Here is a 27,761-nt window from a genome sequence, read left to right on the forward strand (position 1 = left end):
ACCGGTATTTTTTTTGGGTGGGGAAGGGGCGGGGTGGCGTACTAATGAAGACTTGGTGGCGTTTTCCAAACACCTGAAGTGTACTCAAGCGTACACTGTACTACGGCACGACCGATTACAGGTTGTGTTTACGCGTGTCCCTGTATTATGGGATACGATGGCACCAATAGCCCCCCCCCAGCCTACCTTGCCCACTAAGTTCCAACGGTAGGCCTGCTATTATAGTTTAGTGCGAAATCGAGCAAGGAAAACAACTAATGACAGAACGATCCAGTCAACCACACCAACATTTCTTACAAAAACGACTGGAATCGAGTCTGTTGTTAGTGACCCGTGCCTGCAAAGGTCGTGTGCAAGGCCGCGCCAGTACAGTACGTACGTACGTAAACAAGTGCACAACACATTATGGGTGCATATCCATGCACAAACATAATGATCGAGCCCGTTTCTTTACAAAATATTGATTGACCTTGTCAACATTTACGTTGGATTTGTGTTGCGATAAGTCTGAGTACCAGCAGCAGCAGTAAACGGCTGAGACAAGACAAGAATCTTCAGGTGTAGCACACGAACTTCCAGTACACTGAAATGGCTGGTCAGCATAAGCAGTTCCTGAACACGGTAGGGACGTGCGTGGATGAGATGTTGGAAGGGGTGGTGGCCGTCAATCCAGCCGTCAAATTGCTCAAAGGTGCGTATTCAATTTTCTCATAAAATCAGGTCTATTAGTTTCTTTCAGGACATTTCGTGTGTATCGTTGGATGCATTGCATGTTTTTTTTTAAGAGTCACAATTTAAGAGTCGGCCTAGACTGTCGGCTGTCGGGCCGCGTTTGGCCGGGCCTAAGTTGGAGGGGGCGGGGCGCGAATTTCCTTTTCCCAAACGACATCCGCATACATGGTTACTTAGCGTCCTGTACGATACTTTTATGATACGTACGCAGGTATATAATTATTTTTTTCCCCACGTTTTGGCGAGTAGTGCGATAGCTCAGTCGATACAGGGTCGTAATTTTGCACCGCGAGGTTGCGGGTTCGAAACACGGTTTTGCACTGGAATTTTTTTCTTTTCTAACCTGAGGCTTCGGAAGATTTTTTTTTGAAAGGGAAATAAAGTCCGAATTTCAAAACGTTCGAATTCATTTGTTTTTTTCTTCTAATTTTATATTTTCTTCTCATGTTCAAGTTTAGAAAAGTAAGTCCAGAACGCCATAGCGTACACCCATATGCGGATGTCGTTGGGGAGAAAAAAAAATCGCGGGCGGGGCGGAGCTGTAGATCACAATTGCTTAAATCGTAATGTAGAAATATATGCGATTTCAATTAGTGTCAGTTCCGTTTGCGCCTCATGTATAGTCAGTGGTTCTGTCTGATGTATACTACATTATGTGCTATGAATTTCGCATAGATAAAATAACATTGTGCATTTCTCCCATTCTGTTGTGTTTGTTGGTTTAGGGGAAATTCGAAGTGCCAGAACTTCCAGAAATGAGAATTATTTTTTAGTTCAGGGGCGGATCCAGGTTTTTGCACAAGGGGAAGGTGGGGGATGCGTTAGCTGTTAGGTTTTTTTTTATAAGCAGACACGTGCTTTTGTCAGTTATTGTCCTTTTTTTTGCACCGAAGGGGAGGCGTGGTTAAGCCCCCTACCAACCGCAGATTCGCAACTTGACTCCTGAGCTCAATTTTGGTCTAATTGAATGTCTTTATTTGACCAAAACAGTATTATGTTACAATTAATTTCTTTTCTCATATGCGGTGACTATCTGGCGAACTTCTTATTATATAAAGCATAACTCAGTAGTGCACAGCGCCCTCAAGTGAACAAGAATTGGTGTCCTCTCGGGACCCTATAGCTCACAAATCCCTATAGTGATTTGGCTGTTTTTTCTAATATTTTACTAGGCCACAGGGTGGTTCTACGAGCTGACATCGCCGAGTATAAAACTGCTGGCAAGGTGGCCGTACTCTGTGGCGGTGGCTCGGGACATGAGCCGTTTGCATCAGGTAAAAATTAAAAGAGGAAGTTGACTTTTAGGTACGGAGCCCAATGATGAACCAGCTAATCCAAGCAAAAGTCATGGCAAGCTATTTTTTTAAAGTTGCCTATATTGATATTTAGTTTGCATGACAATAAAGCTACCATTAGATTTCGTGACTTAAACTTCAAGAAAGGCAGCCCTTTATACTCCGAAGGGATGTAGCTGAAGTGTCCATTATTTTAAGACTGAACATTGTCATTAATTATGCAATAATTATGTATGATGTAGGCCTTCCGTTTCTTTCAATCACTCTTAACAATGGGAATGATGAAACTTTGAAAAATTCTTAAATGGTTCATGTGAAATTACAAAGCCTGATTACCCTGATCGAAAAAAAAAATCCAATCAAACGAACCTCAAGGCCGTCCTCTAAAGTTGATTAATTACTTGATGTGTATCTGAATCCATTTGACACAAAGAACCCACCTCCAGTGCAATTGGTTTCTGACGAAGTCTTCGTGAGGCTGTCTAAGCACATTTTGGTCAGTTTTAAACTTTGTTGATAGCCCGCATTATATTTTCTCTTCTCAATTCTCAGGGTATGTCGGTCGCGGTATGCTGACTGGCGCCGTGGCTGGCTCGGTCTTTACCTCGCCTCCTGCAAGTGACATCCTGGCAGCCATACGAGCCGTCGCCAACCCAGGTGAATACCGCCCTCTTGTGCAGACCAGAAAATAAATTGTTGTTATCGTCACCGGTGCATAAAATACTTCGATTCAACCTTTTGCGTGAAGTACAAGTCGCTAATAATTTGTATCAAGCAATACACCTGAATCAGTTTTCGACATCGTTGTAGTACAGTTCATCACCGGTCCATCAGCGGTCTCGAGTCAAGTCACATGCCATTCAAATAAATTGTATCAAAAGAATTCCTTCGTTATAATGGCATAATCATCTTTTTTATCTTTTACTTGTTAACGGACTTGTTACCGGACTTGTTACCGGATTTGTTACCAGACTTGTTGCCGGACTTGTTACCAAACTTTTTACCAGACATGCTACCAGACTTGTTACCAGACTTATTGATACCAGACTTGTAAGCGGACTTGTTACCAGACTTGTTACCGGGCTTGTTGCCAGACTTGCTACCAAACTTGTTACCGGACTTGTTATCAGACGTGTTACCGGACTTTTTTACCGGACTTGTTATCAGACTTGTTACCAGACGTGTTGCCAGACTTGTTACCGGACTTATTATCAGACTTGTTAGTGGACTTGTTATCAGACTTGTTAGTGGACTTGTTATCAGACTTGTTACCAGACTTGCTAACGGACTTTTTATCGGACTTGTTACCAGACTTGTTCCCAGACGTGTTACTGGACTTGTTACCGGACTTGTTACCAGACTTGTTACCGGACTTGTTAATGGACTTGTTACTAGACTTGCTACCAGACTTGTTACTGAACTAATTTACCAGACTTGGGGTTTCTTTTTGACCGGCCTTTACAGTGATGGACTCCACTAACACTGATTTTCAAAATATAATAATGTAGCCTAGTCCCGATTCTTGAAAGCCAGTCAAACGGGTTTTAGAAAAGTACCAAACGGGAATCGAAGTATCCAAAGTTAAGCAACGTCATTGTTGATTCGCCTGTACCAGCTGGAGTGCTGCTCATCGTGGCCAACTACACGGGCGACCGGATCAACTTCGGCCTTGCGGCAGAGAAAGCCAAAGCCCAGGGCGTCAAGATCGAGACGGTCACGGTAGCTGAGGACAGCGCCCTCACGAGCGTGGACAAGACAGCCGGGAAACGCGGACTGTGCGGGATCATTCTCGTGCAAAAGGTGAAGGAATAAACGCCATTTTTTGAATGGTTTTCTGGTTCCACAACTAGCACACACGGAGGAAACTTGTACATACATTGAACGAGGAAAGGTTTACTGTTGTTGGAATTAAAAGGAACGAACGCCATTTTTGAAAGTGTTTTCTCACTGAGGCCCAAAAATAAAGCAATTGCGGAGAAAATTATACAAACATTGAACGAAAAGGGCTTTCTTTGGTAAATTCAATTCAAATTTGAAGACTGTATTTATATCTGTTATTTAGCATTGGCCAGTTTTGAACAATGTCTCACTGGAAAGCTGATATTTGTAATTTAAAAAAATGCCATACAAACTAAAAATTTAACCCAAAAGCACAGACAAACAAATCTTTTTTGGGGGGAGCTTATTTGTAAACTTTTGGTTTCAGATAGCAGGAGCAATGGCAGAAGAGGGTCACACATTAACGGAGATTGTAGAAGCTACCACTAGAGCCGCCAAATCTATGGGTAGGTTTTTGGCTTGAATTGCTTAATTCCAATTAAATGAGCTGTGTACTCCATTTAAAAAAAATGACAAAACAGGTGGGTAATGTTATCTTGTTTTCATATTGACAACTCTTCCACATCTTCTGATAGGAAACGTTTTCACTTGATAGTCTCAAGACTAGGTTTCATTTTCATGTTGATATGTTTCGTTATACAGGAACCATAGGCATCAGCCTATCGCCGTGTCACGTGCCAGGGTCTGGTGCCACTTTTCAGATTGGTGACGAGGAGATGGAATTGGGCCTCGGGGTGCACGGGGAACCAGGTGTGAAACGAATGAAAGTAAGTCCCTGAATCGTAGGTACTTCTGGACGCCGATTTTCATACGTCGGATTCGTATCCAGCTTCGGCTCCCTCGCTAGCTCCAGAGTCCCCCACATCAGGATCCTATATTACTCATAAAGCCAAAGCTGGAGACAGGACCGATGTTTCAAAAACTCGCGTGCCTGAACCTATCTAGTTTCTGAAGATTCCAGTCGTAATTGTATATTATACTTAGCCCAGTGTGTTTTCTTTCCAAGTTTCCGGCTTGAAAGTGACTCAGTGCATTAATTAACACCACATGGTTTCCCAACAAAAATAACTGTTATGATTCCACAAACTTGGAGTTCATTTTAATAAACAGCATGTGAAAGTGTTCGTAAACTGTTGAGGTATTGGGCCGAGGTGACAATGAGATGTTGACGGATTCCAATTTCCTCTACCTTCTAAAGGTCTGCCCTGCGGACGCCATAACGGCAGCCATGATCGATCACATGACCAACACAGCTACCAGCAGCCATATTGAAGTCAAATCGGGTGAGGAAAATTATTTCAACTGAATAAGAAATAGTGTGAAACGAGGGGGTTTAAGGATTAAGTACTGTGAATGGTGTGGGTCTCCATTATGCTTGAATCAGGCATACAATTGCGTAGAGTCACCAATATAATATCACATTAGTTTTCAAGTTATTCCCCTCCTATTCAGGGTGAGTCAAAAAGAAAGTGACCCGAATTTATGATTTTCTTTCTTAAAAAGCAATCAAATTATTTTGATACACTAATGAAGTATGTCTTAAAAGAGCATGTTCTTCCACTCATCTTAAAAAAAGAATTACTGAAATTGACCCATGGCGCTATCAGACGTTATGCACGTTTCACTGAAAGAACCCATTTGTATAGCTGCTGTCCATGGAATACCATTGGGGCTATTGAGCTGAGTGAGAATTACAGATTACACCCAAGCATTCAAATACAAATGAGATTTTAACCATTTACATGAAGACTGATACATTACTTTTACTATCAGATTTTGTGTTTTGAACATGAAGAACAAGTCATCTATTACTGTCTGAAATACTAAGGGCGATGTTTCGGGTATGTTTACCTTTGCAAGTCCTCCATTCATGGAGGTGGAAAAACGTCCGTATTTCATTTTATTTCTCTTTTGCCCTTTCCTGGCCTATTATTATTCGCGTTTATCCAACATTAAATATTAACAAAAACATCACTTAGTTACACATTGATATAATACTTTACAAACTTAAAATCACAAAAGACAGATACATTGAAATTAGGTAAGAGGGATTCAGTAAATTTAAGTTCATTTACAAATGTCATCCAAAAAAACCCGAGGTTAAAAATTTTCGTGTTTCGTTGTATTTAATGGGTATTCATCAGTTCGTAGAACGGTAAATGATCAGTTGTGGACAGCTGAATTTTGTGATCTGCATATTAAAATAGACGTAACTTGGAAATAGAGTATGCAAATTACGTGAACTTCTTTTACCAGTCAATAACATTTACTTTATGCCTGTGGTTTTTTTTAATACAGCGAGCCACATTTTGTTTATATTTTTTCCTGAATCGGTCACTTATTTTTTGACTCGCCCTGTACATTGGTGAGGTTAGTTTTTCATTCTACCGTCGTAGATTTAACCGTCTGAGACCACACACCGTTCGCAGTACGCCCTCACGTGCATATATTACAGTAATGTGCCTTGCCCAAGGACACAACAGCCAATCTGCTCTCCCTGGCTGGATTCCAACAACATCTGGCATGGACGTGGCACCCAAAATCCTTCAATGACCGGGCAGGGTCACTGACAAGTTAGATTAAAATGAGGAATGCGTCTTTATCAATATGAAATATTGACCCAGTGCATTGCTTAAACACCAATCAATTAAGGAGACTGATTGAAATTTAATTCCAACATTGAGCGCCGTTTCTAGTCTTTGAGAGTTGCAGTCTCGCTGTATAAACATGTATAAAAAAATGACAGTAATGAGAAACGTGCTACAGAATTTATTTGGTTCCAATAAAAATACCCTTTTGCAGAGTTTTAAATAAAGCAACAACATACAAATTCTCAGAAAAAGATCTCGAAATAGCTGCCTTTAGTTAATTGAATTCGCATTTCAATTAATTGATGCTTTCAATTTTCTGTTAATTACAGGCGATCGTGTCCTGGTTTTGTTGAACAATTTGGGCGCGACATCTGCCCTGGAGCTCTTCCTGATGGCGCGCTCCGCCATCCGATACATTGGTAACAAAACATAGCCTATACTGAATTCCCCGCAGTCATGAAGACTAATTTTTTTGTTTCTAATTAATATGTAACTCGTGCTGGAACAGCTGTTGAGCCTGATTGAATTTCACATCTATTGATAATCATTTTCTTGCTAGGGCAGATGTTGACAGTTATACTTTCCATTTTAATGGGTTATTGTGCTGGTTCTATAGCTATACAAAGCGAATGGAGTCTGTCTTTCACGAAATGGGTGTGGTTCACGAACATAACAAATGAAGAGAATGATTTCAGCATAAACAGTGATGTGGTCCAACCCAACAACACGAGTTGACAAATCGCAAGAGCGCATTTTGAGTAATATGCCCCATTTTTGTTCAAACTTTGCACAGTGGAGGTCACTGCAACATTTTGTCCCAAATTATATTCGCATGTGTTGGTGTTTTAAAACAGAGCGGTACTTCAAAATTAAGATTAGCCTATGCTCATAAAAGCCAGTTAGTGCTGCTTCGTTTTAGCTGCGGGATAGCAGCTCATCAAATCATCATGTCTCTACCTTAGTTAGTTAGTAACAAACGTTGACATTGTCTATTGCTCCTACATATTTTGACCGATTTCAAGCAAACTTTGTCAGAAGTATCGGTAGCCCAGCCCCAACATGTCACATGACCAAACTGGGGTCAAAGGTCATCATGGGGTCACTGGGCCGCAACTTCCAAGATATTTCCGATCGAGATTGTTTCTTGGATAATGAGAAGGCCTAATTTAAAATTAATATACCCTGGAGGTTTTTCTCGAGGCCCGTAAATCGAGAAAATAAAATTGGAAGGACACAAATAGTGAATAACACATTTTAGAAACCAATTATTGAAAGAATTAGCTCGTAATTTCATGAGCTTTATTGAGGCCGTCGCGGCACGTCAAACCTCCCAATTGAATTGTAGGAAGTTCATATCTAATTACAAAAAGCATGACCAAATGATTGATTGGATTAATTAAACAGTATGTGATGGACTTCAACGACCTGACACGTTATGGCGCGATAAACGATGGGCGCTAACTGGGTGAAACCATCGATCAACCTTTACCCTAAACTAGTTCTAATTTCCTAACTACTAAGCATTGACATCTGGTGATTTCATTTACTCTGGGGTTTTTGTCGGGGCCAGTAAATCCAGAAAAAAAAATGAATTGATTGGACACAACGCAACTTGCATAGTTTTTGAACCAATTATCAAAAGACTTAAGTTGTAAATCCATGAGCTAAAACAAACGGCTGTACTTAATATTAAGTCTGTTCCGGCCGCAAACTATATCATGACTCAAACGTCCGAGCTCTTATCTCATGGCACAATACACGATGCTCGTCAACATGGTTAAAACACTCGAAACACCAATCAAACGGTTGGAAAACGAGTCCTAATTTCCAAAAATCATCTCAAAGTTTACAGCTGACGCCCAGAAAGATTGAACTCAAAATTCATCGGACTATTGAAATGAAATTGGACATATTTATGTTTTGAAAATAGAATCGAAAGGGGTTATTGTGGAACGAGCGATGGCTGGACATTTCATGACGTCACTAGACATGGCGGGTCTCTCCCTGACCATCATGCATCTGGATGAGGAGCGGAAGCGATATATCGGTAAATAAGGAACTCACAATTGCGTTGGTATATCCGTTGGTTTCATTGAGTCAACATTAATGGCTGTGATGACTGCAGTAGCATATTAAGTAAACATAATAGAGCCGTCTGTTCATACAATAGATGACATAATGATCTACCTTATTACATTCCGTTTATCAATGCAGAAACACATTTCATTCACATGGTGTAATACTGCAAAACCTCCCATCCACAGAAACACATGATTTCTGCAACGGCGTGTGTTTGTTATTACAATAAGTAATTAGTTTAAGTTATCGACTACGTATTGTATTAAGCATACACGCTGCATTAAACCTTCGAAAAATATACCCCAAAACCTAGTAAAAAATAGATGGTATGTGGCTTATAAGAAGCCGTGAGGCAATTAGAATTAGTGCTGGCAATAAAATGAGTGCATATATTGTGAAAATAATGTGATCACATCGTAAACATTAGTTTGTATGAGCAGGCACATCACTTAAACTCAAATGACGAACCTGTTAAAAAAAATTGTGCAAAAATCGTGCGTTTTTTACCACCTTTTTTAATGTTTGACTTCAGATAAAGAGACGAATGCGTTGGGCTGGCAGAGAGGCAATGTCTCGGCGGATGGAAGCGCCCTCTCTCGACCGCGAGGCTCCAGCGTCATCGAGGTTCAAGAGGAGGGCTTAGCTACAGACAAGCAAAGTCGCGAACAAAGTTCATCAAATGCAGGATCGGGTATCAATCTTTTGTTTTGCTTCATCATGGTCATATTTATTTAACCAGCTATGTTGTCCAAATAAGGAAAACCATCACCTCCCCCCCCCCTCAAAAAAACCCCAAAACACATAACGAACTCGCAAAGTCTTTAGAAACACATTGTATCTGTGAATACTGTTCGCAGACGAAAGATAATACCCGAAACAAATTGAGGATACTGAAGCCACGTTTGTGCATATTTTTGGCAAAACGGTTGAAATTGTATTATTATTAAATAAAATAAAATATTCAAAAACAATTTTTTTTTTTTTTTTTTTAAATGGGCTATAATTCCGAAAGTGGTTTCAAACGAGGACATGCGTCTTTGAATAAGGCAGGTTTCCAATAACTAAATCCAAACAACCCACATGGGGAATCAGTTGCCAATTTTATCTGACTTGCTTTCCCTGTAGCCTGCCTTCAGCAGTCTCATGTTTATGACGAGCATTACCGCGAGGCCACGCCGCCCGGAAATTAATTACTTCGTCCCCTTCCCAAACATCATGATCATCATCATCATTAATATCAGTAACCAGTCATCCGAGGACTTGCTTAGTGATGCGAATTCGGCACACGTGTCCTCGTTGGTCCCACACGCCCGCCATACAAGTACCTTCTGATTTGTGGAGAAATTACGGCCGAGATCGAGATTTTACGCGGGCAAACAACGATGAATAATCATGTCCAACCGAGGACGTATCCTTCCGGTTACATGCTGTCGGCCCACGTCCACTCGTTCCCTCAATCCTTTCTCTCCCTAATTTCGTCGACCGATTCCCGCCCTTTTCTCTCTGCCCGCGCCATCAAAAACAGGAAAAGACAGGTGCTTAGTTCCCATGCCAACGGGTGTTGTCGGGTTATTGGGGTTAAAGTCTGCTCCGAGAAGAACTCCCTCCGATTTGATTGTGCAAATCTGAAGAGGGATTGGAATCAATTACTGCTTTTCTTGACCCAGAATGAAATGACCTATCTTGGCAAAAAATGACCTACGTGCCCAATTTAATGATAGGGATGTCCATTCAACTGACACGGCATTGGGTTGTCGTGTTTCATTAATTGAAAGGCCTTTTTTTAATATTGTATTACTGTACTAATAAATTGCGCGTACGACCGTTGCCATAGCAGACCTGACCTGCCAGAAAGACGTAGCGCAAAATATCCACAGAAGCCAAGCATATATACAGAGAGCATTTTAAGGTCCGGACAAAATTTCAATAAAAAAAGTCATGCTTATATAAGTCTTGGTTTTTGACTCGATGCCGATATTTCGTTCGATGGTTTGGTCAATTGCGCATCATTTCAAATCTCAAGCCGATATTGCCTGCCGGATATAACAAAATGTTGAGTACCATTAAAATGATTGTGATTCAGAAACTTACTATGAAAAGAACCTATCCTTAACAGCAGTTTGAAGAGCTAAACTATTAACAACATGCACAATGTTATGTAGCATTTGAGGTGGGGAGAAGAACAAGAATAAGAAGGAAAACTAGAGGAAGAAGAAGAACAAGACGTATTTTTAGTTTCGAAATGAACACTTTGTTATGTATAATTGGAAATACACACTATGTACAACAGTAAACTATTTACTAATAAAAGGGTTGTTTGTTGAGTAAACAAATGGTTAAATCAACGTTACACAAGGAAATTCAAGGAAATAAATTAAGGAGAAACTATGTATTTCTCGTGCAAAGTTACAATTTGTAACCAGCAAAATTAAAACAAATATCAAAAAGTAAAAAACAGAAGAAAAAAACCCACATAGAAAAGGTTTTAGGCCTACTCGGGAAAGAGGCTTACGCGAGCAGCTGTTTCCGGGTAGAAGAACAAGAAGAAGAAAACAAATCAGAAGAAAAACAAAGGCAGTTCTGTAAATGTCTGGAAAGGCCAACTTTAATAACAAGACGGGCATATGGATAAAATATGTTGGTATAATGTAGAACCTCTCCGTGTTTTATTTCTCCATGCTTGTACACTCACCTCTGAGTGTCAATGCCTTGCCAGAGGACCGGATACTAATGGCGTTGGCGCGACTCCGTCCGTAATAATCAGCTAAGTAATGACCAAATGAACGAGGAGACATGTCAGATTTTTTTTTCTCTCGGGGCAGTCTTATTGGCTCTTCATTCAGCGCGTTGAATCTTATTACAGCCGAGAAGCATTATCCCATTAACCCCTTAGGCGATTGTTGTGATCAAATCAACATCTTCGAAGGAGGCAGGCAGCATTGAGCCAGGTATCTCTCGACAAGAGCTCTTAAGATCTTCTCATTGTATTTCTGAGGGAGTATTGAATTGTGTCATGGATACATCAAATAGCCGTGCATGACTTGTGTTTTTTGGGGTCTTCATTTATCGCCATTTCCAAATACTACCCGAGAGTTTTGTTTAATGCCCTAAGTTTGTGTCATTGAGTTTGTTTCTGCATTCAATTTAGGGGACGTTGAACAATAGAGGACAATAGGGTCCACCATTCCTGAAGGTCCACAATTGACGATGGTGTATAAAACATATGGGAGGTCTTCCTAAAAAATTATGGTACAAACAAAAGAGGGACAACAGGGGGCCCCGATTGCAGGTAAATACACACTCGTGCGTGTGATCTGGTACACGGTGCCCTGTGGAGACATTTGCACGATAGGGAACGAAAGATTGTATACGTCTCCACAGAGCAATTTCTAAAGGTGAATAGGTCTTAACAAGGATTTCACGAAATAGATATATGGATTTTACTCAAAAATGATGAATTTCCAAGGTTTGCTTATTTGTCGCAAATTAAAGTATTTTAAGTAAGGGATATTTGGTCGGAATTTCAACCCAGGTAAATTCTGGTTAAAACATAAGCATTTTGAAAATAGCTTTCGACCCTCTCACGATTTTGCACACGAGAACGAAGCGATGTCTCCGCAAGGACACGAATCTGAGTATAGGTGTGAGTTTGTTTCTGCATTCAATAGGGGACGTTGAACAATAGAGGACTAAAGGGTTCACAATAATCCCGAAGGCCGACAATTGACGATCGTGTAAAAAACATATATTGTATTCGTACGATCTGCATGTCTTTATTTGTAACAATTCCAAGTGCTGCCAATTTTTGTTTTCCTCAAGCATTTGGTTAAATAATAAAATATTGATGAGTTCCTTTAATATCACCGTGATCAAAGAGTGAGATTTTGCCAGTCGCTCGTCCGGTCAAACCAGTAGTGCCCTGTGGCGGTGTCAAATTGGACAGGGACAACTTCAGATAGGAATTCAGTTGGCAACACCAAAAATCAGTTTACTGTTAAATCACCTTTCTATTTCGTTGGACATAGCCACTGGCCCACTAGCGACAAGGAATGATGTCTCTAGGGTTGAATGCAGTTTTCCGTTTTGAGCTCCCATCACTTCTGAGACAGATTTTATTGTCGATTGCAGATGATTTTGCTATCTAAGGGATCTGGCGAGCATGTCTTCGCCTCGGGCATGGCATGGCGGGGAGGAGATACGTAGAGCCGACGTTCCAAAGAAAAAATTATGGAATTATATTGAGCTAACCTTATTTTTTTTTATTTTTTTTTGATAGAGCTTGCCGAAGCAAACGCATGCTTGAAAAACACGCCGGATTGAAAACAATTTGTGCAATAATCTCTATAGACGTGATGCGAATCCCCCCCAAACATTGAGGACGAATGTGATTGGGCTTTGTCTTTCTGTATTTGTCTAGCTTTACGTGCGAATCTCCATCTTCATGACAATAGCATACAGTTCATAGTTATCAAGGAACCTTGTAAGATATTTACGCATGGAAAACCCTGAACTGTTGTTCTTGTTGGAATTCAATATCTGGTTCAAATATTATGTAATGAAGTGTAGTGACAAAAGATAGATCTTAAGTGAAGCCCTTTCTGGCATGATAAAGATATGGGTTGGGGTGGGATGGGATGCAGAGGCGTAACCCCCTCCCCCTATATTATAACCCCCCCCCCCCTACGTTTGACCCGCTACTTGTTCGTAGTGAGAACTAAAAATGTGTATCTTTCGAACTTCCCAACAACCAAAATGTATTCAATAGCCCTTGAAAACTGAGGAAAACGTACAAAAGCTTTTATGAGCCGCGTTTTAATGTAAAGTTAAGGCGCGAAGGCGTGCAAGTATACAAAGATGTAAGATGTAAGATGTTTCATATTTTGAAAAATTCCACATTTTATGTTAACCGCGGAGGCAACTAATTTGACATTTCACTGTAACGGAACGCTCGATTTGTGTGACATTGAAGTGAAAAGACATTGCGAATTGCAAATGTGATTTACAAACTGGGCTTTTATCGGGTTAAAGTAAATTACCATCGACCCTGCTTGCCATTTTGGTCGAAACGTCCAGTATTGCAATATTTGCCGAGAAAAGGGTTTAGTATGATTCATTCAATTCAAAGTGTTTCCCGGAGGGAATGTAATGAAATTGTTCCATTACTGGCTTCTTCTGTTATCTGTTTCTTCTTTCACAGAAGCTTCTACGGGTGCTACCCCAGAAATCTCCAAGCGTCTGGTGTCGGTGATTTCCGCCATTTGCGAGACGCTGATTGCGGCGGAGGACAGACTGAACGACTTGGACCGGTCGGGCGGGGATGGAGACTGCGGCACGACCATGAAGCGTGGGGCAGAAGGTAATATTTGCACCTCATACATAATTCATGATCCAAACGCGTTTCTTTTTATTGGTCGATGTTCCAACCATAGATATAGAACTTAAAATAACTAGATCGGACGCGCGTTCGAACGCGCCATTCACTGTGCACAACACTTCTGGGTTCTTCATGGACGCGCTGCAAAGTCACGTGAATAGGGCCACGCGCAAAGGGCAGCTGGTGAATGCTGGACGGAAAAATATCGCCAACACCCCCACCTGAATTCAGCTATGCGTTGAAGTTCTTAACAACAGGTTGACATTTTTAACTACGACTTTTGACAATGTGACATTTCATATTCCTTTGAAAAGTTACACATGAGTTTGCCTCTGTGTCTTATTTGGGGCCAAATTGGCGACTGTGTTGAAGGTAATTGATTTTCAGCCAAGAATACTAATTTGTACCGAAAAGTAGCCACATTGTGTTCTTATATCTTTAACAAAGGCAAATGTCAAAAGCGTAGTTAAATGTCAACCTGTTTCATGAGATTTTCCCCTCTTTTTTAAAATGTGCAATAAAAATCAATCGTTACTTGCCTATCAGACAAAACATAAACTTTTAATTTTACCAACATCAAAATGAAATAACAGAAAATCATTTTGTAAATAAGCAACGATAAAAACGGGCACTCGAAATATTGCGTTGCTTTAATAATAATAGCTTTATTTACAGAGGGTAGCCATGTCACCTGACAGATGATTTTCAATGGGCCATCAATTAATACTGCTAACCTCAATAGGAACATTACATTTGAAATGAATGGATGACTACAAAAACAAGTGTCTGGCCATCTGTTGTGAGTACTGAACAACCTTATACTTAAATAACTTTTAGGTAATAAACCATTTATATACAATGAAAACTTAATCGTTAGCTAATAAATAATCTGATGAAATGGCAGTTCCATATCCATATCATCCATTAATCAAGATGTCAAGAATATCATTGCTCATGAAAAAATACATTTGGTTGTCACCATCCGAATATTTATGTGAAGGTCTAGCCTATGCAACTACCAGCAGGTGAGTATTGCTTCCCATAAATTTATGAACCAGAATAAGTAATCCAATATATCTTCCTCATATGCATGAACGCAAACAGAGGGCTATTCAATCTTTCAATTTCTGAGGAGCAACAATAAGACGATAACGAATTACTAAGCGAAACTTGTTAAATTTTAGCTATGGTCCACGCACGAGGCCCAGTTATGCATGCGTGGCCAGCTATCTCCTCACTGTACGCACAGTCGGCAGTGCAATCTTCTTTCTGACGAAGACGTACGCTTTTGTCGAGCAGTGCAAACTTCTTCATCTGTTCACTATGATTGTGATTCGTTGAGCAAGGCGCAGTTTTCCCAGCTCCAGCAAAGTGACTTCCAATTGCAGAATAGGAAACTGTGTTTCCATCTGGTCGGCCATCTCTGGAGTAACAACTTGCTCCTCTTACAGGCCTTTTACCACCTCTCTGACGGATAAGATCTTTTTCGACATGATCGTCGATTTTCCTGCTGGAGTTGTCTGTTTTCTTGTTCAAGCTTGCATTATATAACCTTCCTGCTACTTCCGAGGGTAGATCCATTTCTGGTGGTAGACTGTATGCATGCTCTATCGCTGATGTTGTTTTGCCGGTACAGCCATGCACTGAAGCAATATTTTCGACGGGGGCTTGGGTCGGTTCTTTCCTTGCCGTTGGCAGCTTTTCTCTCTCGTGCTGAAGTCCATACACGAGACTGTAGTCTTTCTACGAAATAAAACAAATAAAGCACATGATAGGCCTTTAAATACATGACAGTAATTATCGATAGCCTATCCTGACCTATTTTTGACCCTATTCACGTGACCAATGGCAGCGTCCTGTCAAAACGTGCGTATCATACGCGCGTCCGATCTAGTTTTTAAAGTTCTATATCTATGGTTCCAACGCGTCGGGGAAACTGCGCCGCACGCGCATTGGAAGTACTATCGCCAACCGATGGATAGTATTTCTATTGCCTAACCGGTCGATATTATGACGGAAATAGTATACAAATATTGACTGCTTCGAGTGTTGTAGTAAAACTAGCCTCCCGAGGTGATCCACAGATTCTGCTTGATTTTAAGCGATTACTGATTAACTTAATATTGAATTCAGTGAACATTTACTTGCACTTTTTCAAATACCCGTTCACGAAATGTTTGAACCAAGCTCTGCAGCGCTAGCGCTTGGGACCTATACGCGCAACCTGCACACCTGTATGCATTATTTTGCGCACAATATCGGTAATGCCTGTACTACTTTGGTTGCTACGGATATAGTACTTTGGTTGCTACGGGCATAGTACTTTCGTTGCTACGGGTACAGTACTTTTGGCCGCGCACAGCAAGATAGTAAAAATAGCGAATGCCATGTGACTCGCTCTCGGCCAATCAAGATACAGAATATGTGGGTGAGGTGTTATAATGCCCTATATTAGCTGCTATGAGGTTGCTAGGTGATACCACACTAGAAAACTCTTGGCACCAGGAATTATTATCGCCAACCGGTGTATAGTATTAATATCGCCCAACCGGTCGATAATACGAGGGAAATAGTACCCCAGATTAGCTCCTATACTCTAACTACGCAAGGGAGGTTGCTGGCGGTACCACACCGTCTTGGCACCAGGAATTTTGAACTACTTCCGATCAGACCATGTCGTATTTGTACAATCTAAAACGGATGAGAACAGTCTGGGAGATCTCTGAAGTGATGGTCTTAATATTCGTTGAATTGGGAGTGGGAAAAAGGGGGGGGGGGACAGTAATTAGGAGGAGGATGAGCACGTCCGAGATGACGAGAAATGTGATTGCCGGAAACTGAAGGCAATTAACATGGCGAGACTTATGAGAAATCGAAGATTGGGATGGCAGGGGAAGTTGTGAATGTCAATAATGAATGAAGATGAGTTTTTGAGATAACCTTGATCTACGATTCGGTTTACGGAGAAGGAGTGAACACGATATCAAATGAAGATGAGGATGTGTTGGAGTGAAGATCAAACGATGCTGTGGTACGGTGACCATGAAATTGGAAGGCCGCGAAATTGTAATGAAGGGTGATTACAAACATACAATTACATTTGTATCCACAAATCGTGTTTTACATAACCTGGAGGACAAGGCATTGTCTTTCCCATGGTCCCTATAGCATAACACTCTCCCATAGACTTAGCACACAAACTCACGATCGAGGACCATTTTCAACAAAATATAAACTCTCGCGGACAACAATCGTGGACCCTTTTGTCCTCTATTGTTCAAGGTCCACGATTTGAATGTGTATACATGTACATGTACATACACGTTTGTTTATGGTGTAAATCGTGGAATTTCTTTTGTTCCTCTTCCCTTTTCCTTTGTTTGTAGCTCTCATTGGTTTTGAACACGTTTTCTAATCGGGGTCGTCCTCGATTTGGTTCCTGTCCTTGATTCATCGATGATGCTGCACGTGTGTGTCCTTGATTTACACCATAAACAAACGCATGTACCCCTACTTCGCGCCAAGCAACCTCACCCAATTATAGATTATTGGTTATCGTCCACGGCATTCTCATGTCACTTGGCGTGACGAATAATTTCCCCCTTTTTCCCCCGTCTCCGGAAAGTGGTACTAGGTGTATAGAGAGCGAAATGGAAAGGATGATTGTGCAAGGTGCGTGCGAGTGGACGCCCGTATGAGTCAAACTAACTAGAGAAAAACATGTCATGTTCTGCTGTTTGCATTGCGCGCGGACTTTGTTTTTCCAATCGACGGCTTCGAAATTGTTCTTGGCGTCGGAATTTAAGAACTTGTACATTTTTGGTCCATGCGTGTTCTCCTTTACATAAGAAACGATAAAATAAGATTATAACGACAAGAGTATATCTAGTTTATTGGCGCACCAAAGGCTTCTTAATGATTCTGGAGGCACAGATGAAGCCAAACTCGAAAACGAAGCCGAACCTTGGAAAAAAAAGCCTAGATAAAATGAGGTAGGCCGCGAGAAAAGTAACCCCATTTCAAGTTTTGTGTGTCGAAAAAATTTACCAAGACATGATATAGGAAGCCATTTCGTTTTGTTTTGTTTACATGTCGCATCTTGTACATGACAGTGTGTATATACTTTCTGACAAGAAAAATAAGTATCCATAATGCGTAAGTGAAATCAAACTAGGCCTATACGTTCCACAAATCTGTTTTTTTTTTATCGCTCAACAAGGCCTTCATCTCACGTCGGCTGTCACATGCGGAGATAAATCTCAGCATATTTTTGTCATCAGGCCTCCATCAAAGCCGGGAAACCCACTAATGAAGCTGTTCTTTGCCATGCCCCGGCACTGTTGACTTTGACCATTAGGCAAATTAATTTAGCCTGCGGGAATCAGTGACGAGAAAGAAAAAAAACCAATCTGTACTCCCGTTTGTCTCCATGTTAACAGCGATCCTGCGCGCCCGCGCGCGACTGGTTGCCATGGGGGCAGGCGAGATGATGGACGCCCTCGCCGACACGGTGGAGCGGAGCATGGGCGGGTCCTCGGGCGGGGTGAGTTTGGGACATGACACACTTCGACCGAACTTTCTATCGATATTAAGGAAATTATGGTATGGTGAGGTATCCTTCACGTTTCTTACCTCGCACTCCTCAGTGTGTATCTCCTTCCAGAATTTTCCTCTTTTCCCTTCGTATATTCATTTCAGGTTACGGCGAAATTTATATAGATTTCTGCTTTTATTCAATTACATGTAAGTTTCCTTGTAAATGTAATCGCCATCTCGAATGGTTTTTGAACTTGTCGTTGGCGAGTTATACTTTAATGGAAGGAATATGTGGTAGCCTATAATTCCATTTTTATGACCAGTTTTTGTCCCGATCTATACAGACCAACTTTGTAAAGACCTTCAGTGGAAATAGACGGTGATCAACCTCTGGATTCTCTCAATAATGTTGAATATATTAATATAAAGTGACAGGTTTGTTTTATATATCGCGGTACATTCCCTTCCCTGTGTTCAGCTGTACAGTTTGTTTCTTACTGCGGCAGCTACGTGTCTAGGCTCCAGTCCGAGTGCTGACCAATGGGTGATCGCCCTGGGTGCAGGAATGGACGCTGTATGCAGGTATGATTCCAACCATTTGGCATTCAACTAGACCTGAGTATTATGCATGATCATGTATGTAAAAAAAAAACCATTACAAGTTCTAGTTCACTTCATCTCCTTTATCGGAGTTCAGGCATTGGGAATTGTCACATGAGACACTATGGGGGACTACAGGGTGGTTCAAAATAAAGGAAATCAACTTTTGACAGCAACTTTCACCTACTTAGTTAGCTTATTTCAATTGTTTCTTCGCATAGTAGTAAAGTATAGCCCTTAACCAATGCATGGTGAAAAAAGCTTAGTAAAAGTCGCAAGAATAGTGATATGCTAATTTGAATACAAGTCACCAAAGTTAGTCTTGTCCACGCGTTATCATATGTAAATTTGACGCTTTTGTAGTTCACAAAAATTAAAAACCTTGTCAACAAAATGTTTTGAACATGTAACTCTGATTGAGGCTGTCCGATTATTCATGTCAGTGTTAAGAGCATCTACCCAAGGAACTGTAGTCTTAAGTTCATTGTTGCATAGCATTACATACCAATCAAAAAGAAGTGGAACCAATCCTTGTTTGAAGGGTGCTTATATTTTGTCTTCAAATCAAGCTCCGATAGCTGAGCTCAGTCAAGCGGACGGAATGCACGTGAAATGTTTAAACAACCACAGCTTAAAAAAACATATGCCATTGCAAATGTTTGAAATAATTTTTAAAAGTAAGTGAAAATTGCTGTCCAAAAAATTGAACCATCCTGTAGTCTTGTTCTTTAGATTATTTCGAAGAAGAAAACAAAAGGCGAACTTTCGTCTAAATAACTGAAAAACTTCCTAGCCTCAAACTGTCGAAAAATATATACTTGATGTTTGACCGAGACTTCCTTTATGTTTTTACATAATTGAAATCATGATTTGTGTGTGTTTTTATTTCAGGTACGGTGGAGCTGAGCCCGGAGACAGAACAATGGTAAAATAATTTTCACGATAATTTTTGAATTTTACTTTTGCAATATCTCACTATACATTCTTTTGTGATTGTCAAGTTTACCTAAAGGCCATTTTTCACGGTTTGGTTGAGAGCCTCGGAGAGGCAGAACCGAAATTCAGCCCGTTGTTTCGAAAACGTCTCGTTATGTCCATACACACGGTGGCATTAAAAACTCTTTGATTTAAAAGCCCCATCTCGTTTTGTCCAAATATGGCGCCGATTCCGTGCCAAAAAATAAACCCTGGTATGCTCACTCATTCGCGATGACACCGTACCGTGCCACTCCGAACCAATCCCGACGTCACAGGGGAAATCCGCTGCCTCGTTCGGCGGTTGAAATTCACGCCGTTCGACTGATTGTTTTTCTTTTTTTAAGTCCCGGTCATTATTATCTTGGGCGCCGTCACAGTCTCTGCTTCGTCAATCCATCACAGGAGAGATAATACACTCCCAGTCTGCTTCGTAATGCATTGATTTACTCAAGAGAAAAAAATAGAAAAGAGGGGGAAATCACTACGGCATCAGATTACTAACTGTCATCCGTACTTCGCTTCTACTTTTGGCATGATTGCTAAGTGGTTGATGCCTTGTGAATGAATTTATAGCGTGTGACATACTTAATTGTTATTCCTATAAATCAATTCGCCAGACTTTTTTCCAGATACTATATCAGCTCTCTATACGGATAGTACGGATTCGTTTTTTGAAATAGTAAGTGTAGGGAGCTTATTGTCCATAAATTGAATTTCATATCATGATCATAGTGCCACTCTAGACTTCCATTGCATCGGTCGTTGTTTGTTTAAGTTTGGACAGCGCTGAGCAGTGCTCATCAACCCACAGTTGGCCTATATCCTGGTGTACGTTTTATTATTTGGATGAGTGGGCCTATCATGATAACGAAACGGCTAGATCTAGTTTATAAAACATTTCAATTATCCCCCTCCCTCTCCCGATCTTAATGGGCAGATTGAATGAATAGACACGGGCGAGGTGGTGATAGCAATGCACGCCGAAAATATCTCCGTATGCGAATTGTGCACAGCCTTTGGGTAAAATTGAAGTGGAATATGGTTTTCGTTGAGTAAGAGCGAAGGAGAGAAATTCTTGAAGTTCATGAAAAAACACTTGAAGAGAAGTACGATTGCAATGCCCTGTAGCCTTATACCTGTATAAATGAGTACCTCGTCTGCTATTGCCAGCCAGACTCTGCGTTAAAACAACAAAACCCTTTTTTCATCATGCTTCAAGTGTATTCTTTATGGAAACTTTTGTAGAACGTGTATTTCATGTCAGGTACAGAAGACAGAAAAGAAGAACTTAGAACGGAATCCAAAACGCATAATAAGATTATTTGATACCTACACCAACTCAAATCAGAATGTTGAAAGATCATGTAGACCGCGGTATTAAACCAATCAGTTTTTTCTACCAGCCGGATCGCAGAAAGCCAGCAATCCTATATGATATAGACCTTTGGACAAGTTTGTCAAAATGTACGTCGTATATGACTCTATAGCTAACGCACCACAAGTTAAAATTGCAATGAAAAGTACTCACGTGTCGTTAATTTTCAATGCTAGACGTAAATAAATGTATCGTAAATCTGTCAAGATTGTTTTTATGGTACGATTTCATTCTTATTCCGTCAAAAGTCTGTGTACTTCACATTGATAGCCTGTGGTGTTGAAAAGATCTTTGCTAAGGAGATTTGTGTATAGACTTTTACCACACTGGCATTTATGATTTAATGGCGCGATGGTGTGGAGATAATGAATGTTCAGTTTTCAGAAAGTTAACCTCTCTCCTGCTAGATTGTCTTGTACTGCAATTTGATTTACGTATCGAGTGTTTCAGTTTGCTCTAGTGTATTAAAGTTATATCATTTGACTGTATAGACCGATGAACACTGCTTTTATAGCCGCGATATCACTCTGCAGTATAAGGGTTGGCGTAAACATCACGGCAGAGCGAATGTATACAGTGAGGGTATATCACGTAATAGAAGAGGCCTTTTCTCCTCACTGCTTATTAAAAAAATGTTCCTGACATCGCGTCCACGACCCGGAACGACATATCGGGGGGGGGGGGGGGAGAGAGAGAGAGAGATGTCATTACATACACACGTTCTTTCCTCATGTCGACGAGTATGTTGTGTATGTGTACATGTATAGTGACTTGAATGGAATTGGCTTCTAATCTTTACACGGGAGATGAAGATATTATAAAAGACACATGACCACGCCTTGCAGTTTTTTTTCATGAGGTCTTGTTTAAAGTCGGTAATAGGTGCATGCTGTCGTGTCGTGTAAGGGCATTTCTGTGACAATCCTGCCCTTTTAAGTTCATTTCAGTTCACGGCTACCCGTGGGTGTAGTGCTTTTTCCAAAAAGTCTTAGACCCAGTGTATGTAGGGCCACAATATTGTCCCCTAAATTTGAATTGTTACCTCACGGGATGGAGTGCTTGTGAATCATTTTGCCACAAGCATTCACCTTGGGAGTGGGCATTGTCGGGATCTGTATCACAATCTACCGTGAGCTGCTTGATCGCATTAGCATCATGTTTTCTCCCTTTTTGCGAGAAAAGAAATTGAAATGGAGAACAATCAATTCTTCATTTCTACGTGGCTCACTTGAGACTTCTCCGGAAGCTTGCTGCTGCTATTTGTCTTCATGAAAACCCCATACTCCATGAAATTGAATGGATTTTTTTTTTATTTCCGAAAGATTCTGAGTTTTTGACTGGAAAACGGTTGGTGCACGAAGCCACTCAGTATGTTCGGACGACTGCACATCAAAATAACTCTTTAATATTGTTCAGCTTCATGTGTCATTCTGCCGATGACTTCAAAGCCAGAAAGGGGCGTGTTTATGAGTGGCGCTCAAGACGAATCATTCAAAAACTCTAGTTTTAGTATTCTTCACTGATTCGGACATATTGTAAGCATTCCTCATTTCTATTTATGAAGTGCATTAATGTGCTTATAAGTATAGAGCCTGTACGTTGACCCCGAGAACGTACAATAGTTTACGAGAAACCAAACTTCCGGGCACCTCAAATAGGAGCTTCAACGTGTAAAGCAAGTAGTTTTCTTGAAATACTTTGTTTTAATGCTGTTTGTTTTTTACTGTAAGGTAGATAAAAGCTTTAACAAAAATATTAATTTTCCTTTCAATTTACAAAATGTGAACGATATATCAAATTACGGAAAAGGAGAGCGAACAATTCTAGATACGTCATACGTACGTCATTCGACATTGTTCTAGTTCACGCGCCAGTCTTTCTAAAGCGTAGACCATATGCAGTATAAGGTGGTCGTCGCATATAATTTATGTACATGTACAATGTACGTATGTTCACGTCCGCACACGTCAGCGCCAGAGGATGGAGTACAGGGATTTGGGACAGTGAGCCAATCACGTTGCAACCTGATGCTCAGGTCAAACAATTGTTTTCTGCGTTTCTTCAATAATTTAGACAGCATGCATGTTTTCAAATATATTGTCAAATTCTTTTTGAATTAATCATCCATATATTTATGGCCGTTGCGTAAAAGTCCGATACCCGGCGGCTCGGAGGTGCCCGGAAATTCAATCGTGACCTTTATGCGCGAGACTTACACGGTCTATTTGCTGTCATCATTTTACTGGGTGCAGACGGATGAGTACCAGAAATCCCAGCATATAACTTCGATGAATGTATTGATTGGACAGATGTTTCTCCCACTTAAAAAAAGTACTTTCACAAACTTATCTTGACCATGTAGCTTGATCCTCTCCACGCTGCGAGAGTCCTACTGGAGAAGGCAAAGTCTGGAACACAATCCCTTGGGAAAACACACTTCCAACAAGCTGTGGAGGTAAGTACATATTTTGCATTGCGACCAAAGGACACAGCCTGTTTTTTTACTTGACTTAAGCAGGACATTTTCATCAACTGATGATTTTTTTCGCTCCGGAAGTCGAAGGCGTAATAATAATCCTCGAAACTTTTCACGCGTTGCTACGTCGCCCCATACTCGGCCCATAAAGAATCTCTGTCGGTCATTTTGTAGAGTTCCCAGAGTATGTCACTGAGTTCGAAATCGAAGTTGCAATAGACGTCATCAGTACCGGACTATTTTGAAGGGTAACGACTTACAAATGTAAAACGAATTTGAGAAAGAACAAAAATATAAATCGAAGGACTCCGTCCGTTGTGGAATGTTCTTCAGTGTGATAGTATACGTAAAAATAGAAAGAAAACGGATCTAAAAAAGAACTCATCTTCAATGTGATCGAAACAAATTGACAGCCGCTTTAATGCACCGTGCAGTATTCCCCCCGATGTGAATGACATGTACATTTGCCGTTATTGGTTTACATCGACCTTGCTCTTTTTTGCGCCCCGTTTTACATCTCTGTTTTGGGGGAAATTGTCTTCATGTTCAGTGCCGCTAATGGAAGCCTTGTTCGGGGCCCGTCTGTTTTCGTGACATTTTCAGCGACCTTCAAGTCTGCGCGGCCCTTCCAATTTCCTCCCCGAATGGCGAACCGGTATACGGTCTCTCTCTAGAAATAGATCGAAGAAAGGAAGAAGAAAAACTGCTGGCAAGAAATGCTATAATAAGATATAAAGAGGCCAGGAGATTCATGTTCACGCGACCTGCCGCTAGAATGAGCTGGTAGGCAAATGTCGGGATGCGGAAATGTGTCAAAATGTGTTTTTTTGTGAAACGCTTGTAAGTAATGTTCTGAGCCAAGAATTGCCGAGAACTCTAATTTGATTTTATTTGGATGAAGGACGTGAAGCCGGCCACACGCGTGCGCTTGTTTTCATTCTGCGTCGCCATGGAAACGACCTTGTGCTCCGTTTGTTTTATTTTTTTACCCTTCCATTTTCTTGCTACTTGATACCTGTTCGTTGTTTCTTTATTATTGTATTTACCCTGTTTGACGGATAATCGAAAGAGCATCGAGGGAACATTAAAAAAGACCCGAGGAACATAGAACGTCACTATGTACACAGATAATTGGCAATTGGCTAATTAGTTTTAACAACAAATTGAATGGTAGTTTGGTCTCAGAAAATGCAGAAATGTCACCTCTGTTTTAAAGTCCCGAAATAAAGATAAATGCGTCGAGTGCAGAAACGATTATAAAATGGTTGCAAAGCATGAAAAAAAATTAAAGGACAATTTTGTAAGGGGCAGTTATCATTTGAGGAAAGAGTCCGTTGGTCATCCTGAAAACTGCTTGTGATGGATTCTCAAAAAGCCTTGTTGCTTTTACAGGAAAAAATCACGATGTCAAACAATGTGTTATCTAGGGCGCTGGAATTGAGTTCATTTTAATACGCGAGTAAGTAACACGATTCTTTCACTACGCTGTGATCTCTGTCGTCGGATGTTAATAACGATAGACGATAACAATTTCTTGGAAATAGAAAAAAGGTCCAGTCTTTTAATACCAGCAGATTTAATTCCATTACGCTTGAAGATGACGTCATGTGGAAGCATGTCAAGAGCGTTCATCGATGCGTTATTCATACATAACGGTGTAATAGTCAGACATTCAAGAAGGCTAATCACATAGACATATATAGTTTACGTGTTTCATCTCCGTGAATAACAATACCCATTCCCTGTCGATCATTTCCAGCTCATTGCACCTGTTCGCTTGATAATTAATTAAAGATTTAATACAAAGGTCGACGACTGTTTTACTTGTATTTATTATTTTGACGAAAAAACCTACTTTTTTCTATTTTAAGCATGACTTGTGTATAACCCTCCATTTGCTTGTTGTTGTGTGGGTTGCTTTTGCGCACAAACGGGTCCGCCTAGCCAGTAGACTTGTTGCTGGTCCTTTACATTGTTCAATTTTCAATTCATTTCAATAACATTGATTTCCATCAAAAGCAAGTCAAAAGAGCCATGAGAACCATAGGTCGTTATGCAAAGGTGGCGTCATTGTTATAAAAAAGCCGAAGCTTGCAGAAGCATGCCTTCCATAAAAGCAGAATTGAAAAAATAATTCTGATAATTTCAAAGAACTTCAAGAAAGACCTACAAACCAACGGACAGATACAAACGAGGGCAAACAGTAACCGAGGAAGGACTAACGATCAAACCCACGACAGGGGTCACAAGACATAACATAATAATGAGACCAGATTAATACTACGAGGAGAGAAAGAGCAAATAGCTTGAAAGATGGTTCTTGAAAATATTGTTCTTGAAACTGGCTTTGAAATTATCTACAAATTGGATATGTGGCGGGAACCAGTGCATCCTGTGAGATCTGAATCAGTGTTGGGTCACAAATAATTCGAATTTGCACATTATTTTCTTCCGTATATTAAACTAGACATGGGCCGATTTGTTTCGCCGATGTCTCGTACAAAGTCGATATTTGTTTTATTGCTAGCAAAATAGCAAGAAAACACTAAATCGATTTACACGGAGGATCTCGGAAATATCACAGACAGTATACAACATCTTGAACCCTGTTTTATTTTTCCTCTAGGCTGCGGAAGATACGGCAGTGAGAACGGCCACGATGGAGGCCCGAGCGGGCAGGGCCAGCTACGTCAACAAGGAGTTGGTACGAGAGCCGGACCCCGGGGCCCAGGCGGTCGCCGCCTGGCTACGCGCCGCTTTCCGGTGTTTCTACGGGGAATGAGGCGAATCCAATATTAAATTGTTACAATATAATATCAGCATCTCTATGTGAAAGTTGCTATATTATCAAAAGGTCTACGGGGGCGGGCAGTCTGACGGGTCTCATTTTTGAAGGGGTCACTGAATGGGTTTTGGCCATAATTTAAATCAATACAACTTTGTTTTCTAGTCTATATGGTCGTACAAACATGCCCTTGGGTAAAGGTCTCGAGGGGGGGGGGGGTTCAATTGAAAATGAAATGCATGAAATCATAGGGATCATTTCCCAGTTATTTTTCAATTTTCTTATGATGTACATTGTACATATTGGAGGCTGATGTGTGTGTTTTGGACGAAGTCGCCTTCATATTTTGAGTGGTTATTGACAATGCTTCAGCTTACGGAATCTGATTGAACCAAAAACGTGGGTTCACTGATCAATACTCTGTCAACGTTAATTCCATTACGTTTCAGCATCTAGTGATTGTGGCTTTTAGCACGTTGCAATAAACGACCATATTTTTTCCTCCATCGGTTCTCAGGTCGTCTCTTACGATGTTTGAGGATTGAGCACATATCTGGTAAAAGTGCTGTTACGGCCCGTTGAACTATTTTTACCATTTTGTTTTTATAAATCGATTGAAACCCGAATGCCGCCGGACGTTGAAATTGTCCCGGCGTATTCAGCGCACGAACCGCAGCGAACAATCAACCTGTTGGGTGGTATACAAATGAGAAATTTTGAAATTTTGTTTTTGTCCTTCTAAAAAAAGTGCCAAAGTGTTTTTGAGCAGGCTCCAAATTTTGTTTTCTCAAACGTATTGTAAATCACACGCCAGTAATTTGAACAGTATTTTTAAACAGTTTAGTTCACTTCGTCATAGTTTTTGGATCGTCTGGCTTATCTGTTCATTGTCCTGTAGTAATGTCTATCCTGTTTGCCTCTGTTTTTAATAAACACATTACTTTTGTAAAGGTATAACCTGTGATGTCGATGATCATCAGATATGTTTCGTCATAAATGCTTAAATGATAAATGAAATGAGAATTGAAATAAATACATGGGATATTCTTAAAGAAAACATTTATCGTCACCGTTATTCGAAGCTTTAAATTCCTCCTGTAT

General features: G+C 40.6%; 1 protein-coding gene across 1 annotated transcript; it reads left to right on the forward strand.

Moving 5' to 3' along the window:
* Window positions 1-358: 358 nt before the first annotated feature.
* Window positions 359-27,712, forward strand: LOC119728535 (triokinase/FMN cyclase-like). The gene is made up of 16 exons (XM_038200815.1): window positions 359-691; window positions 1,905-2,006; window positions 2,580-2,684; window positions 3,643-3,827; window positions 4,234-4,312; window positions 4,509-4,633; window positions 5,065-5,149; window positions 6,787-6,876; window positions 8,388-8,504; window positions 9,069-9,227; window positions 13,734-13,892; window positions 18,350-18,453; window positions 18,925-19,028; window positions 19,938-19,971; window positions 23,762-23,854; window positions 26,502-27,712. Exons 1-16 carry the CDS (start codon window positions 589-591, stop codon window positions 26,655-26,657), a joined length of 1,800 nt encoding a protein of 599 aa, XP_038056743.1. The 5' UTR covers window positions 359-588; the 3' UTR covers window positions 26,658-27,712.
* The last annotated feature ends 49 nt before the right edge of the window (window positions 27,713-27,761 follow it).

Source organism: Patiria miniata, unplaced genomic scaffold (genome assembly GCF_015706575.1).
Source record: "Patiria miniata isolate m_02_andy unplaced genomic scaffold, ASM1570657v1 HiC_scaffold_20, whole genome shotgun sequence".
Taxonomy (NCBI): domain Eukaryota; kingdom Metazoa; phylum Echinodermata; class Asteroidea; order Valvatida; family Asterinidae; genus Patiria; species Patiria miniata.

Coding starts and splice junctions, on each gene's coding strand:
- LOC119728535 (XM_038200815.1), top strand. CDS start 589: ATGGCTGGTCAGCATAAGCAGTTCCTGAACACGGTAGGGACGTGCGTG. Junction 692..1,904: donor AGCCGTCAAATTGCTCAAAG/GTGCGTATTCAA, acceptor ATATTTTACTAG/GCCACAGGGTGGTTCTACGA. Junction 2,685..3,642: donor ACGAGCCGTCGCCAACCCAG/GTGAATACCGCC, acceptor CGCCTGTACCAG/CTGGAGTGCTGCTCATCGTG.